Raw genomic sequence first — 15998 nt, 5'->3', positions numbered from 1 at the left:
GAGTCATCTCTGATTTCTATATATTTTTTCAGACCTGATGGTGACTCAGTGCCTGTGAAGGTCCTGGGGAACAGGAAAGGACAGTTAAGCAGGACAGTTAAGGACAGTTGAACAGGTCTAACAGAGAGGGATCACAATTCTTGACTTTCTTCCCAGAATATGCCTCCAAAGATGACCACAGGGACTTCGCTGGGGAACTGGAGGTTCTCTGTAAACTTGGCCACCACCCAAACATCATCAATCTCTTGGGAGCGTGTGAACATCGTGGTAAGATGCTCTTTTCCTATCTTTCTTGCCAGATTTTTTTTTAAACAGGCACATTCCATATGAAATTAGTAAAGATAATAATCTTAAGAATGTTACCTACTTTTATTTTTAAGTTGCGGTTTCAATCCAAGTGTTTAGTCCTGTTTACAAATTATGCTGAATTTTGGCATCTATTTGGAGGTTGGTCCTGAGGTTGGATCTTTTGCCCTATGATGTGTTTCACCATTACTTCTCGAAGGTACCTATGGTTGCTTGCCAATCCAGACGTTTTCTCAGCTACTCTTGCTTAGGTAGATTGGGGGAGTCCTCAGCACCAGGAAGAGTGAAGTGCATTGACTCTTTTTAATCGCCTACCTTTTTTTCCTCCAAACCCAAGACACTGATACTCTGAATGTTAAATCCAGAACGTCAGAAATCAACTGCAAGGTGAAAGCATTGGTGATGGTTAGGATAAAATAATAAGCTTATATCTGATAGAGCTTTATTTTTTCCCAAAACAATTATTGGTACAATTACGATGGAGCTTTACAACTATTCTATGTTGCACATACTCTTAAAGTTCAACTTACATTATTAATTCAGATATTATTGAGTACTTCTATAAGTTTATATCTGCATGCCACCCGGTTTATAGTTCTGCAGCTGTGCTTACACTTAATTTCTCATGGAAAAGTTTACCCCCACAAAAAAGCTCCACACAGCAGTTATTTACAAACTTGACAACCTCTTCTTGATTTTGCAGCACAAACACCAACAATAGAAAAGAGACTACTTCCTTTTCCTCAATTTATTAAACTAAAAATACTGGTGCTTCAAACAATATATCATTCTGTGATCCAATAAGGGTGTAATTCTGAAAACCAGATCATGTCCCTTAGGTTAAATAATGAAGTAATGACGTTTATTTTTGAGCTATTTCCTGAAAACAGTAATCAGCATAGGGCAGCAGTAAATGAAAGTTAGAAAAAAAAAAAAGTAACCACCAACAACAGAAAAAAACACATATCTTTCAAATTTCTGCTGTCATCACCTTAACACATAATTGGCTGGCTCTTAAAATTTATAGTTCAGTAACAATGTAAGAAAGCATTGAGGTCTATCTTGCCTTATAGTGCAACATGGTACAGTATTTTTTTTTTGCAAGGATTTCAATTTTTTAGAATGTCTTTGAAATTCAAAATCATTTGACATTTTAAATTTTAAAAATGGTATACCAAAAAAATTTATCTGTATGTATGTATGTATGTATGTATGTATGTTTTGAAGTGAAAATAACATCAAGATTTTATTTTCTTCATAACAAAATATGAAGCTTAGAACTGGATCACTTGTCCCTAAAAAATTTATCTTTAAAAGGCAGTAAAACCACTCTGCTTTTCAATGATTCTAGATATCAATGTTTTTATGAAAGAAGATTAATTTTATTTTAGAAAAAAAGAGGAGGACAATTTGGAAGAAAACCAAGACAATGGACCATGATTTCTTTGAGGACCTGTTTTTGTTTTTTTGTTTTTTTTTTTTTTTTTTTTTTTTTGTCTTTCTAAAAGTTTGAGTTTTTGATTTCTCTAAGCAAAATGCAATCTCTGACATTAGATTCTTCTGACCAATGACCAAATCAGCAATACGGTGACTTAGTATGAGTTTTAGGTGGGGAGTAGAAGCAGAAGAGAGAAAGTTACCTGGTATGGGTCCTTCTGCCATGGATATTTAATCTTTTTCTTTTTCTTTTTTTAAAATAACCTTAAGCAGAGACAGACTGGAATAACATGTGTGGCTCATATCAGTTCTCAATCAATACTGAATAAAAATAAAAGGTGATGTGAACTAGCTGTCCTAGCTCTTCTGGAGGCAAACACATTGATTTCATTCTCTATTATTAGTGAGTGAAAGCATTCAGGAAGCTTCCACGTTAGTCCATGTGTGGTAGGAGGGATGGGAGTGGGAAAGAGGGGACCCTGGCTTCAAGCATGGTGTTCTTTAAGTATGGCAGGAGCGTGGAACTTCTCTTCCTCTGTCGCCAGTGTTCCCAAGGTTGGTACCTCCAGATGTGTTGCTTTTAGATACTGAGTTTTGGAAGCAATTCTTGGGACCATAGCACATCTCAGAAATTTCACAGCTATCAAGGGGCTGCTGAGAAGCTGATGTCTCTCCCTTTCGCCATAGGCTACCTGTACCTGGCCATCGAATACGCCCCCCACGGAAACCTCCTGGACTTCCTGCGCAAGAGCCGAGTGCTGGAGACGGATCCAGCCTTTGCCATTGCCAACAGCACCGCCTCCACGCTGTCCTCCCAGCAGCTTCTCCATTTCGCAGCGGATGTGGCCCGGGGTATGGACTACTTGAGCCAAAAACAGGTTTGTTGTGAGGACCAAAATCTTTCCTTTGAAATTCTCTACAGAATCAGTGTTGAATTAAATGCATACATTTTTCTAGTCTGCCTCCCCCTTTTACTTCCCCTTACAATCTCCCTAATTTTAATCTCTTGGTTACTATTATATATATATATATATATATATATATATATATATATATATATATATATATATGTTATTTATTGCCAAAAACTGACAATATGTGTATTTAGTGAACCTCAGCGTATGCATTTAGTGAGGTGCTTTAACCAATCTTAGCCTCATCTGGGTCCAAATGATGCACAGCAGCAGAGGACTTAACATGGCAACAGGAAGATTTAGTGACCTGGATTTCATTTCTTTTCTTTCTTTCTTCCCAAAATGCTTCTCCTAAGACATGGCGGGTCATTTGGCAGAATCCAGTGAGGATTTTGGAGAGGGACTTTAAGGAATTGGATTCCTCTCTTCTCTGTTTCCCAAAGTTCTTGCCCTGGTGGCTTTGTGCCAGCAGAATGAAGTGAACAAGCAAAAATGCTGAAAATACATGATGTTTTTTTAAAATTTCAGTTTATCCACAGGGATCTGGCTGCCAGGAATATTTTAGTTGGTGAAAACTATGTAGCCAAAATAGCAGATTTTGGATTATCCCGAGGTCAAGAAGTATATGTGAAAAAGACGATGGTAAGTACAGAGGGCGGACACTGAGAACATCCTCCCCAGGGCTCCTCCCTCACCTGATGGCCCTTCTCTTGGAATATGACTGTTCTTCGGTGACCCAGGCACCTGGCTGTGTATCCCAGGAGACAGTATCCTGGCCCAGCAAACATCCTTTCTGAGTTTTGATTCCTAAAATGACCGAGGGCTCTATATTTCCCAGTGAAGGAGCCATTGTCACGTGTGGCCCAGTGATGTAACATCCAAGCCTCGCGGGGCATCTACACCCCGGCAGATCCCTAAGTGTCTTTTTTTTTTTTTAAGATTTTATTTATTTATTTATTTATTTATTTATTTATTTATTTATTTGAGAGAGAGAGAGAGAATCAGTAGTGAGGAGCAGGTAGAGGGAGAAGGAGAAGTAGGCAAGGAGCCCAATATGGGGCTTGATCCCAGGACCCTGGGATCATGACCTGAGCCAAAGGCCAGCACTTAACCCACTGAGCTACCCAGGCACCCCAGACCCCTAAGTGTCTTGTTCAAAAACCTGAGAGGTGCTCCGTCATCCCCTTTTATGCACAGCAAGCATAGGAGGGGCAAAAAAATACCTTGAACATACTTTCCAAATAGAAAGGAAATAAATTACTGAGGTTCCTCAATCACAGGGAAGCCCTGGAGAAAAATTCTTAACTTCTAAAGCCCACGGAAGATTTCCCTTTCACTAAAAGTTCTCCGCTCCCTCTCCACGCCCAAGTCAATCCACAGTCACTTGATGATACTTCCTCTCCCAAACAGTAATATTTAATCTTCAGGTACAAGATGCTTGGAGAACCTCACCACAGATGGAGAAAAGGTGGACTCATTCTGCTTTTGTTGCCCACTGTAAATTGTAAAGACCTGGAAATGCCCCTTCCAGGGATGTGCGAGCTGGGCCAACAACATGGCGCCGCCCTCTACTTTCCCTGGGTTGGGGGGCAAGGGCAGGGCTGGGGGGCTGGCAGATCCTGTAGTTATCTCATGTGTTTGGTGGCTCTACCCCAGCTGCATGGCTCCCCCTTTCCTAGGTCTGACAGACATTGCTCTGGCTCAGCTTTCCTGGGACTACAGTAGTTTTCACACAGTCCCTTTATTTTATTTTTAAAGATTTTATTTATTTATTCCTGAGAGAACAGAGAGAGGCAGAGACACAGGCAGAGGAGAAGCAGGCTTCCTGTGGGGAGCCTGACGCAGCACTGGATCCCAGGACCCCAGGGTCACAACCTGAGCCAAGGGCAGATGCTTAACCACTGAGCCACCCCCATGCCCCTCACACGGTCCCTTTAAGTTCGTGGGCAACAAAGTGACTAAGCCAGGCTCAGTCTTCGGATTTATCTTCACATTCAGAGTTTTGTTTTGTTTTGTTTTGCAATATACTTATTTTAGTTACTGACAAGATAACAGAAACAATACTCAAGAATGTTTCAAAAAGGAAATGACCCATAGTTCACCACCTCGAAACATTTTTTTTCCTTTTTTACTTATTGCCTTCAACAAACATACGTATTTTTATATAGTTACTATCCCAGGGACATAACCATTTTGGGTCTTTCCAGTCCTTTTTGGATAAGGGTTAGAAGTGGGGGCCCCTTTGGCTCTTAGACACCATCACAGACATCCAGTGGGGCTCCAGATGCTTGTCAATGCCAAGGCTTTCAGAAGCCCTAAGTGCCTCCCTGAGGGCTGGCGTCCATGCAATACTTTCTTCCCTAAGCTTTTCTGAATTTGCCTGACCCAAAGCAGATGTTTCTTCACCGAGGGGCTGGGCTTGTCTTAAAGAAGCAGGACCCACCACTCATCCATTTATTTCCATTCTCTCTGCTCCTCCTGGGCCACCTGAAGCTTGCTATCTCATTCACAGAACCCCTTTCCTTGTTTCTCTCTGGCATTTGGGGGCTATGGTGCTCTGGGTGATGGGGTGGAGGCACTGACACAGGTTAACCCCACAACCTACACATTTTATTTGGATGCTGTCCTCAGATCCCCAAGAAGAATGCTGGTTTGCTTGGCATTTCATAAAGGGCAGGGATTTCTGCAGTCTTGAGGAGCTTAGAAGACATGCTTAGAGGGGTAGAGCACTTAAATGGGTCAGAACTTAACTCTGGCTGCTAGCAGTCAGGTGAAGTGCTCTGTGGCAGCGTGGGGGCTGGGAGGAAACACACAGGGCAAGCTGGCAAGCCCAGGAGGAGGAAAGGCAAGGGAATTGGAGAAAAGCAAGTTCCCTACAAAAGGGGTGCAGTGTGGCAAGGTACCACCAGAGGGCAGAGTGGCCACCTTATCTGGCTCACTCTTTAAATCCGAGATTTTCCATTCTCACTGCACTTCAGAATCTCCTGGGAAGTTTTCAAAAAGTACAGATGCTGAGTCCTACTGCTGAGATCCTATGATTCAGTTTTCTAGGGTGGGGATCCTACATCCGTTTGTGTGTGTGTGTGTGTGTTTTGAGTCCCCCAGGTGATGCTAATATTGGAAGTGTTGCAAACTAAAGTACTAAGTGATTTGGGCCTTTATTGTCATTGCTAGATCCATCCCCTCATCATCAATTTATGACTACAGTGTTTCAGCTTGTGCTAGGCTTTGTAACATTAACTCCCACAGTCTCCGCTTTCAAAGAGCTTGGACACACGATGAACAATTTTAACAGTTGGTGAGTGCGGAGGACAGAGGAGGAACGAACATGGGGACACAGGAAACATACTGAACTGAGCCTGTGGGCAGTCATGAGGGCTTCCCGGAGGAGGCCAACTCTTGCGTTTTACAAATGTTAAAAAGATATTGGAGATATGGGAGTGAATTGAATGACCTGCAAGGTACAGTGTAGATAAAAGCCTAGAGGCAGACATTTGTGGGTCCAGTAATCCGATATGGCATAATGCAGAAAAGAGGGAGAGTTAAAATTCATGGTGGGAGGAGGAAGGGGTTATAAAGTTGTCTTGAAGATTCTTGAATTCCAGCTAAAAGTTTTTGGACTCAGTTAAGGATGGAGATCTTGGCACAATAAAAGACATTAGAGAACTTTAAGGAAGCACGTGGTGGCTTGCCATTTCAAGTAATTAATGTGGCTGTGGTGAGGAGAACTGATCCTTAGGGGGTGAAACTCTGAAGCAGGAAGATCAGTTAAAAGGTTGTCCTCAGGAAAGGGCTGATGGTGGCCTGAACTTAGGCGAGAGAGCAAGAGGGACGGGGGAAATGGACAGATCCAAAAGAAGTCAAACTAGAAAAATAAAAAAGTAAACATGGAGATCAGTAATTGGGAGCCATGAGGTCAGAAGCTAGCAGATCCATAAAGGCAAAGGCAAGCAGAAAACTCTTTGCATGCTCTGGAGGGGAAGAAAAGGCTAGAATAATAGGTGGGCTGGGCATGGAGTGAAGGGAGGCATGATGTTGAGGATCACACTGGAGATGTAGGTTTGAGAAGAGAGAGTTCGGTAGCTGAACCTTCATGTACCAACCAGGACTTAGGATCAGGAGCTTCAGAATTTCACTGCTTCACAAAGACTTGGAGACAATGGCACGTTCAGGAGTAGTTCTGCGGTCCCAGGCAGGGCTAGTCTCAGTCTGGGCGGTCTGGGAGAAGCCTGCTCCTGTTTCAGGGGGGCTGAGAAGATGCCCCCAATTTCTCCTGATGCTGCCCCACCTCTTGGCTACTGTGGGTTGAAACACCACTGTCGGAGCTTGGACAAATCCCTGCGAGGAGGACATCCAGCTCTCAGTAGGGCCCGTATGATTCCCGGGGTGGGTCACCAGGAAGGGAGCCCAAAGTCACAGTGACACCAGGACTAAGACATAGATGGCAAACTTTCCAACTTTTCCTGTCCACATTCATTTTTCCCGGGGTGGACCTAAAGAAATGGGGACCACCTGGGTGAAGTCAGGGCCAGGCCCCCAAATGATGAAGGGGTATAGCTCATCCCATCTCCAAACCCAGTGTAAACTGCACGGACGGGAAGGTCCTTCCTCCTCCACCAATGAGTATGAATCCCGTCCCCTTGGTCTGAAATGCTCTTCTCTCCCAGGCCGCCTGACGGCACCTACAGCTTACAGAACCGGGCTCCAGTGTCCCCTTGTCGGAAAGTCTTCCCCATCTCTCCCAGGCACAGCTGGGCACCTCCCATCACCTGAGTCTTTCCCACATTACAGTTTAAAGATTTATTTATTTATTTATTTATTTATTTATTTATTTATTTATTTATTTATGAGAGAGAGAGAGAGAGAGAGAGGGAGGCAGAGACACAGGCAGAGGGAGAAGCAGGCTCCATGCAGGGAGCCCGACGTGGGACTCAATCCTGGGACTCCAGGATCAGGCCCCGGGCCAAAGGCAGGCACCAAACCGCTGAGCCACCCAGGGATCCCCCCACATTACAGCTTAATTCTTGGTTTCTCTGCCTCCCTCCCCTTTCAAACTTCTGAGTGCCTCCAAGAGCCACAAAGTGAATAAATGAAATGCCCACCAAAAAGGCACTTAGCCATCCACACGCACACAAACCCACACATTTAATTATTTTTCTTTATGTAAAACTGTTGTAGGGACTGCTTGAGGTCAACAGGTCTGATAGTCTTCGCATGTCTTTGAATTCGAGAACACTCTTGCGTGTGTCGTGTACACAAACCAGCAATCCCTGATCCTACCATAACTTAAGTCTGGGGGATTCGAAGTAGAGTCCCCTGTGGGCCTGAGGGAGCCCCAGCTCCAAGCAAGCTGTGTATCTTGGGAAGGGTCCCCATCTTGCCTAAGTGGCATCTCACTTTGTTCTCTCCAGGGAAGGCTCCCAGTGCGCTGGATGGCAATCGAGTCACTGAACTACAGTGTGTACACAACCAACAGTGACGTGTGAGTAAGCCTTTTATTTTAAGGTCTTTTTTTTTTTTTCCAGAAGAATAAGCATTTGACAGAGGTCTTAAAGTGAAATAGGAATATCCTGTCCCTCTGTGGAAAAAAAGCTAGTCAATAAGCCCAGGAAATACATTCCTAGTCTGCAAAAATGAAGCCTCAGAGTAGACAGTTTTTACGGTGTAAGATCACTGGGGGCAGGCAGTGGGTTTCCTTCCGCCTGTCAAGGAGAAGTAGTGAATTCTCCATCTCCAGAGGGACAAGGGCCATATGGGGCTTCCTGTGGCTTCACCTCCCAGACTGACCTCAGCATGCAGGACCCAGAGCATGGAGGCAGGCTGCTGGGGGTCAGAGGTGGCAGGGGCAGAAGACGGGCCAGATCAAGGGACCATCCTCCCTTGCAGCCTGCAGGGACAAGTCTCAGGAGGCTGGAAGGGAGGTTTGGAAGTGAGACGTACACCATCTTGCCCACACCTTTATTGACGGGAGGAAAAACTGAGGCCCCAAGGGTTCAGGTGACTTGTCCAGGGAGTTCAGCTTCTGCCCGGGGAAGGGCAGGGGGCTGGCAAGTATTTGTGTCCTCACTGCATGCAAGGTACATTTTATATGTTCTCTCACATCCTGTCTGCATAACTTCGAGGCAGCAACTGGTGTCCCCACTTTCAGAATAACCAAAAGGCCTCAAGAGGTTCAGTAACTTGTCCAGGTGACACGAGTATCAGGTGGCAGAGCTGGGATTTAACTCCAGTCTGTCAGCTTAGAAATGCACCTGCTGTCCCCAGTACCACTTTGTGTTCTCCGCCTAAAGTCAGTGGGGGCTCTAACACCGTTTCCCTGTTAGAATCCTTCCACTGGCCTAAGAGGACATGACACATATGCCACACACAGGGCCCTGTCCTAGGGAGGACACGTTTAACATTTCCTTTTCTGGCAAAGCGTCAGTCATCCAGACTTTTGAGGCAGAAAACTGGTCACCTTGTTTGCTGATTATTGGTTTCTCCATCATCTCCCCTGCAGATGGTCCTATGGAGTGTTACTGTGGGAGATTGTTAGCTTAGGTGAGTATCCGTGTTTATCCGCCAGGTGAGACTTCAGGCAATAGGGGTGGGCCCCTCCTATGCTTCCTCACTGTGGAATTCCACAGGTGCCATTTTTAGGTCTTTATGTGGCACCACCAGAAGGGACTGGGAATAGAACTTTATAGGTTTCTCTGTAGGTGTCTGTTTATTCCCAGGTTTCTTTTTTGAGAGCCCTGTAGCTAATGTCATATTTAATACTTAACAGCCTGGTGGCTGTGAGCTTCATTATAGGTTGTCTCTGAGCAGAGATGTCACAGAACTACCACAAGTTTGCTTCTACAACTTGAAGGTGGTACATCACACAGCCATGAAGAGTCATCTCTGACGGCCATTTAGCAGCATGTGAAAACGTGCAGGCCAAAACCCAGAAAGTTCCTTATGCTATGATTGCAGTTTTATAATTACTACACATGAAAAACCTGAGAGAACTACAAAGAGTAATACAAACTATTGCTTGCTTCCTTCACACTTTTTTGGTATTTTCCAAGTTTTCTATAATAAACCTGTATGATTTAGAATTAAAATTGGTCAGTGACTATTATAGAACAAATAGGAACTGGATAACCTAACAGCAGGCTCCCAAGTAGGGAAAAGTGACATCTTATCGGTATAATAGCTGGGTTGTGCAGGCTGACTTAGGGAAGGGAAACAGCACAATAAGTCAGGTTCCCCATGCTGGATCTTTCCACTGAGGGAACGGCTGCACTGTGGCGTGGTTTGTGGCACATGTGCCGCTGTGATGTGGAGTGGGTTTGCTCAGAGGGAGACCATGCTGCCTGGGCACCCTCCCTGGGCACACCCTGCCGTTCTCCCAGTCTCTTGGCTTGAGAGGCATGGGGCAGGAAACACTGCATTCCACACTAGAGGGGGCTTAGGGCAACATGGTTTTCTGTCTTCCAGGTGGCACCCCCTACTGCGGGATGACATGCGCAGAACTGTACGAGAAATTGCCCCAGGGCTACAGACTGGAGAAGCCCCTAAACTGTGATGACGAGGTGTAAGTCAGGCTGCACCCTAAGGCCATTTTATCTTAACCTCCCCTGCCTGTTTCTTGGGCAGAGTATAATGAAGGGGTTACCTGATTCATACACACATACATATGTGTATATCTATGCATACACACACATTGAGATCCCAAAGAGCCAAAAACAAGTGGGGGCGGTTCCTTAAACTAAGACCATTGTGCAGTGGGCAGGGAGCTAAGAGCTTTATATGCATAGGCATCTGGGAGGAATTTAAGGTGATGGTATCAAGAAGGTGAAAAATGAAGAAAGGCAACAAATGCAGAGGAGGTCTGAAAGAAACTCATGAATAAATGTATGAAACCTTGAGGTTAACTTTGGGGATAGAGATTTCAGAGCTGTGACATTAGGAAGATGGATTTTTTGGTCACAGAATCTTGATTCTGCAAGGATTATTTTCCAGGAGTAAGAATTATTCCCTGGGGAAGAATGATTAGCTTTCACCACCATTCCCAGAGCTACCTGAAGTAACTGCTGCCTGACTGGCATGATGTGAAAGTGCAAGGCTCTAGGCTCAGCAAAGAATTTATTGTCCAAGCTGAGCCAATTCTAAGAAAGAGTGGTATTAATTATGTCCCTGGTACCAGAGACATAAACCTAGACCATGCTAGGTTCCTAGCCTTTTGTGCACATCAGGTTCCCGTGAGGCATTTGGTCCCAATGTGAAATTTTGAGCCCTACTCTGACATCACTTCTGTAGGTCTAAGGTGAGTCACAGGAAACAGCATTTTGACAACGTAAGTGGTTCTGACCCCATTTGAGAGAGTTCTGCCTTAGACCAGGGCTTCCCAGACTATGTTCATGAGACACACAAGATACAAATAGATGATACAAGGGGGAAGAAGTGCTGTGGCCACTTATGGTTGGCAAATTCCATGTTAGGTCAGGTTAAATAGGTTTTTTGTTTGGCAAGGCTTCTCAAGATTTTACTCTGCTGATCCCTAAGAGAGAGATGCAACAGATGGCACCTGGCAAATTTATTAGAACATGGGAGTCTTTTTTTCAATGAATTACTAACCTTTGAGAGATGTGGTATTCCAAGGGAAGTGTTGCTCTAGACTCTGTTCTTTCCAGATAATCAGAAGAGCTGAGACCAAGATCCCATAGGAATGGTACTCAGGATAGGCACTAGTTTTGCTGAAAGAAGAAAAGAGGACTTGTGGAGGGAGGTGGGAGGCCAGATAGAAACTTGGGGCTGTAGTTTTGTGCTATTGATTAAATATAGACAGATGACCAAGTGTGGAATGCCTACATTATCTTCTCTTGTTTCCATACCCCACACTGGGCCATGCCAAGGACTGAAGCAGAGTCACAGAGTTCAATGCTTAACTCTTTCTTTTCCAAGATATGACCTCATGAGACAATGCTGGCGGGAGAAGCCTTACGAGAGGCCCTCATTTGCCCAGATCCTGGTGTCCTTAAACAGGATGTTAGAGGAACGCAAGGTAAGCATGGAGTTCTGGGCAGGCTCTTGAAACACAATGCCTCAGGCACCCTATATGGCTTAAAAAAAAAAAAAAAAACCCCAACAACAACAACAACAAAAAAAACAGTTGATACAACTCAACAAGTTGTTCTGGGCATAGCCTGAGATATTAGAGGGACATAAAAGATGTGCCCCCTGCCCCCAACTTTGAGGATGTTACCATTTCAGAGGTAATAAGATTTCTATGAAAGATAGTCACACGTGGTAGAAATTAGCCTCTGAGATAGAAGGAACCTCATCAGGAATCTAGCCTGACTCTTGAATTTTGCAGAAGAAATATATACAGAGAGGTGAAAGTGATGTGTCTAAGGACACACAGCCGGTAGACAGTCTAGCCTGGTCTGCAGGTTCCTAGTGGGGAGGGCCAGGAATTCCATAAACATGTCTAGCAGGTAGTTGGTGATATAGATCTGGGGTTGCAAATCCAGGATAGGGAAATAGACTGAAAGTCACCACAAGCCAATCGGTAATTAAACTGGAGACATGAGTGATATCACACAGTGGGGGGTTGGGGGATGAAGAAAGGATCCTGAGAGACTGGGGCAGCTCCAGAGGGACCTCAGAAAGGCCACAGAGAGTGGCCTAGAAACTGTGGAGTGTTACATTCAGAAGTCGAGGGATGAACTTCAGGAGGAAAGATGTCAAATACAACATGGGGCCTGAGGACAGAAGAATGTCCCCCAAGTACCTAGTGTTTGAACTGAAATGAGTTAGTTAAGGAAACTGGGGTGTGACTGTACCTGCCCATGCCAGAGGCAGTATTGAGGGACCCTGTATGTCTGAACCACTCTTGCTATCCTAGACCTATGTGAATACCACGCTCTATGAGAAGTTTGCCTACGCTGGGATCGACTGCTCTGCCGAAGAAGCAGCCTAGAACAAACCACATCCATTTGTATGTAATGTTGCCCCTTCCCTGGCATGTCAGACCCCTGATGCCAAGCAAGCAAGCAAGACTCTGCCAACAGAGGTGACGTGGAATATAAAAATGTGTATATATATATATATTGTTATGTCTGGGACATGACCACAAAAACTCCTGTGTGTGAATCTATAGTACACTTTGACTCCAGTAGGACTGTATATACTGTTTTGAGTAAGAATGTGCTGAAATCAGAATGCCTGTTTGTGGTTTCATATGCAATAATATATTTTTCTAAAAATATGGACCTTACAGGAAGGTGTGCGAGTACAATTACTATGATGCATGACTCATTATCATCTTAGGTATTTCTGATATTTACCTTCATAGTGAATATTATAAAATGTTTCGCTGTATAGAAGAAATTTGTTAATAAACCTCACACCGACCCTTGACAGCACCGGTGAGAAAAGTGGGGGCAAATACGTTAGTTCTATCAGGCCATAGATTAAAATTTAAAACAGATTCTTCTATCCATCTCTAAACTTTCTCCCTCACCTGTAGCAGTCATTTCAATTTCATCTGGTCCTTTGATACCCCTGTCATATGTTTTCAGAGCCCATGAGTCAATTCAGAGCACTAACATCACAAAGTAGACTTAAATCTCATTCCGTAGAAGTCTAAGAATCACTAGAGAAGTTGGCTAAATTAATGGGATTTAGTTTCAGTTTCTCTGGTGACATTGTTAAGAAATTAAGTAGGAAGCCTGGGTTCTATCAACAGAACATCCCTACTGCACACTGTCAAGTTTCAGTGTTGATCCGTTGTGAGTTTACAGTTTATACCATAGGCAAACGTTGCACTGAGATCATACAGTAAGTGAATAAATGTCTTGCCGACCTATATTTCGTCTGGGAATGTTTCTCATAGGTATTGCCAGATGTCTTTATTACAATTTCAAGTTACCATTCCCTAACTTCTCAGGAAGTTGCCCGTAGAGCAGTGGGTGGGGACACCACCAGACATGGTCTCTCCAGCCTGAGATTGGAAACATCGAGTCCACTTTTCTCTCATAGTTCTCCAATATGATGTGAGGGCTTAGAACTGGAATCTCTTTTAATAGTTCAACATACCGCATAAAGTTCCCATTCCTGCCACTAACTCCACATTATGCGTTCAGAAACAATAGCCAGGATGCTTTATTCACAATAGCATATTCAAGTGGAGACAGCATAAGCAAGGCTGAATCAACTGAGTGGAAACTCAATGAGGAGCCCTTAAAAATAGGTTCAAATATCTACAATAGTTCATTTTGCTTTTTATCCAAATGCTGTAGAGATACTGCTAACAGCTCTTAGTTTGAAAGTACATGAAACTGAACAAGAACAAAGATAATCTGAAAACGCAGAAAATCTTTTTAAATTTTACATATGGTTTTGGAACAAACATTAAGGTTCCCCCCCCATAACAGTTAGACCTTAATTATATACTAGATTCATAATTATCTAAATTTAAATTATTTTATTTCACATCAAGTACACGACACTAAGGCAAACGTGGGACAGCAAGAAAAAGATGATTACGATTTACTTGTAACACCCAATACCAAGGCAGCAAAACTGATGTTTGAGTGCATATCCTCACAAGCAACAGTCAGAGAGTAACTGATGTCCTTCTGGCACAGAGGCCTTCCTAGTGATTTTCTGACTCACCTGTACTATTGGCAATGAAACCTTTGTAATTTTGTAGCATGTTAGCAACATTAATATTGAAGATTCATATTAAGGGGAATCAAACTGAATAAAGTCATGTCATTTCCACATTATGAGAAAGCAATTTAGAAAGATGGAGCCAACTCCTCAAAGGAATTAGACAATTCAGGTGTTACGAATACAGGTTAGTGTGTTTAGAAGATCCACAGGATACTGCCTTAAAAAAAAAATCAGTAACAATACACCGGTTAGAATAAAAACACATTACATAATAGCCATATGACCAAATTCTTTATGTTAACAGAGTACACTGAAAAGTTTACATTTGCTTTGTGAGGAACATCTCTTCTATTTATATATGAAATCTAAAAAAAATTGTTAAAGATGGATTCAGATATTTGGAGAGAAAAAGAAATGTACATAACCTGAGACGTGACCCTTTATGGGAGTCACAGACCCACTAATTCCACGTTCCATTGGAACATGCTATCTATGAAGAGGAGTCAAAAATTCAAACCAAACCAACTTAATTCCTCCCCACTAACTGCTCCCTCCCCCATACTTCAATCACAACTTTTTAAATAAACTGGAAATTTAACCTTGAAAATATAATAAACCTCAATAGCACTTTTATTTCTCCTCCTTGAAGAAAAAGGTCAGGAAACTTCATCCTAGACCAAACTCTACTGCCAGCAGCAGAGGTATCACTGAAACAACAATGCAGGGATTTAAGATATTTCTCAGGCAAAGTGATTACTTCTTTCCTTTCAGGTCTTCTTTTACCTTCCAAAGAACCAGTTCCATGCAGGCTGTTGCATTTTCACTTGAATTGTTGTGATCTCCAAATAACACAGAATATAAAACACTGTGTTAGACATACAATGACTGTATCCATGATACTACCCACAGCTGTTCTCAAAACGAAGCTTTGAGTTCATGTTTATAAAAAATTAACACTGGTCACTTAGTAAAACATGATTTTGATTGCTTTATAAATATTATACATAAATCTAGATTAGCAAACATCTCTTTTCTTATGTAGCCTCTCCTCACATTGTCACTTCTTTGCTGTGACAAGATAGTACATTGTTACCTTCTCCATGTACCTCTTTTCCAGAGAGAACAACAAAGTGGCAGGTATTAGTAAATGAGATCTGGCAAGAAGCCAAAAATAGAGAGTGCTAGAAAAAGAACAACTCTCTACACAAAGAATGACCTTAGATACAAAATGACGTGATTTTTTAAAGTGGATGAAATTTACCCAAAATATAAAGCCTATGGTTCTGATGAGAATAATATATATGAGATTAGATAAGAAAAATCAATGATCAGCACATCTAAAATGGTATGGCATTTTTCCTTTCTTGTATTATTCTGAAAAAATGGGGTATTCTATGTTTATATAAGCTGTTTTTTATTAAGTGAAATATTTTCATGTCTAAGGTTCAAGATGGTCTTCAATAGAACACATTACATTTTATAATAGAATTCTGTAGGAATTTTTTGAGATGTGAATATTTTTAGCAAAGCAGATAAAGACCCACTGTGAGATAGCATTAGCGTCTAACAGACAAAGAATGAAAGAGTAAAGACTGCAGGGTACAGTCAGTATTTTGCACAATTAATGACAGGATCAGACGGCCTTCCCATATCTTAGGTAATCTTTAGAAACATAGCATTAGAACATAAATTTTAACA

The 15998-nt window shown here is 42.7% G+C and overlaps 2 protein-coding genes across 3 annotated transcripts in view; one reads left to right on the top strand and one right to left on the bottom strand.

Annotated features, from left to right (window-relative positions):
- Positions 1-13491, top strand: part of TEK (TEK receptor tyrosine kinase) — a 98943-nt gene extending 85452 nt beyond the window's left edge. For both annotated transcript variants that reach the window (XM_055302007.1, XM_055302006.1), the window contains exons 16-23: positions 157-267; positions 2431-2621; positions 3186-3299; positions 8069-8139; positions 9157-9197; positions 10119-10215; positions 11586-11685; positions 12529-13491. In XM_055302007.1, the coding sequence (XP_055157982.1) occupies positions 157-267; positions 2431-2621; positions 3186-3299; positions 8069-8139; positions 9157-9197; positions 10119-10215; positions 11586-11685; positions 12529-12603 (800 nt within the window). In that variant the 3' untranslated portion in view covers positions 12604-13491. The remainder of the gene's footprint in view (positions 1-156; positions 268-2430; positions 2622-3185; positions 3300-8068; positions 8140-9156; positions 9198-10118; positions 10216-11585; positions 11686-12528) is intronic.
- A 138-nt stretch (positions 13492-13629) lies between these two features.
- Positions 13630-15998, bottom strand: part of LOC129494847 (RNA exonuclease 1 homolog) — a 40224-nt gene continuing 37855 nt past the window's right edge. Inside the window, exon 14 of the mRNA XM_055302008.1 lies at positions 13630-15139. Within this exon, the coding sequence (XP_055157983.1) occupies positions 15054-15139 (86 nt within the window). The 3' untranslated portion in view covers positions 13630-15053. The remainder of the gene's footprint in view (positions 15140-15998) is intronic.

This window comes from Nyctereutes procyonoides, unplaced genomic scaffold (genome assembly GCF_905146905.1).
Source record: "Nyctereutes procyonoides isolate TBG_1078 unplaced genomic scaffold, NYPRO_anot_genome, whole genome shotgun sequence".
In the NCBI taxonomy this organism is placed as follows: domain Eukaryota; kingdom Metazoa; phylum Chordata; class Mammalia; order Carnivora; family Canidae; genus Nyctereutes; species Nyctereutes procyonoides.
This window is presented reverse-complemented; position numbering and strand designations above follow the sequence as displayed.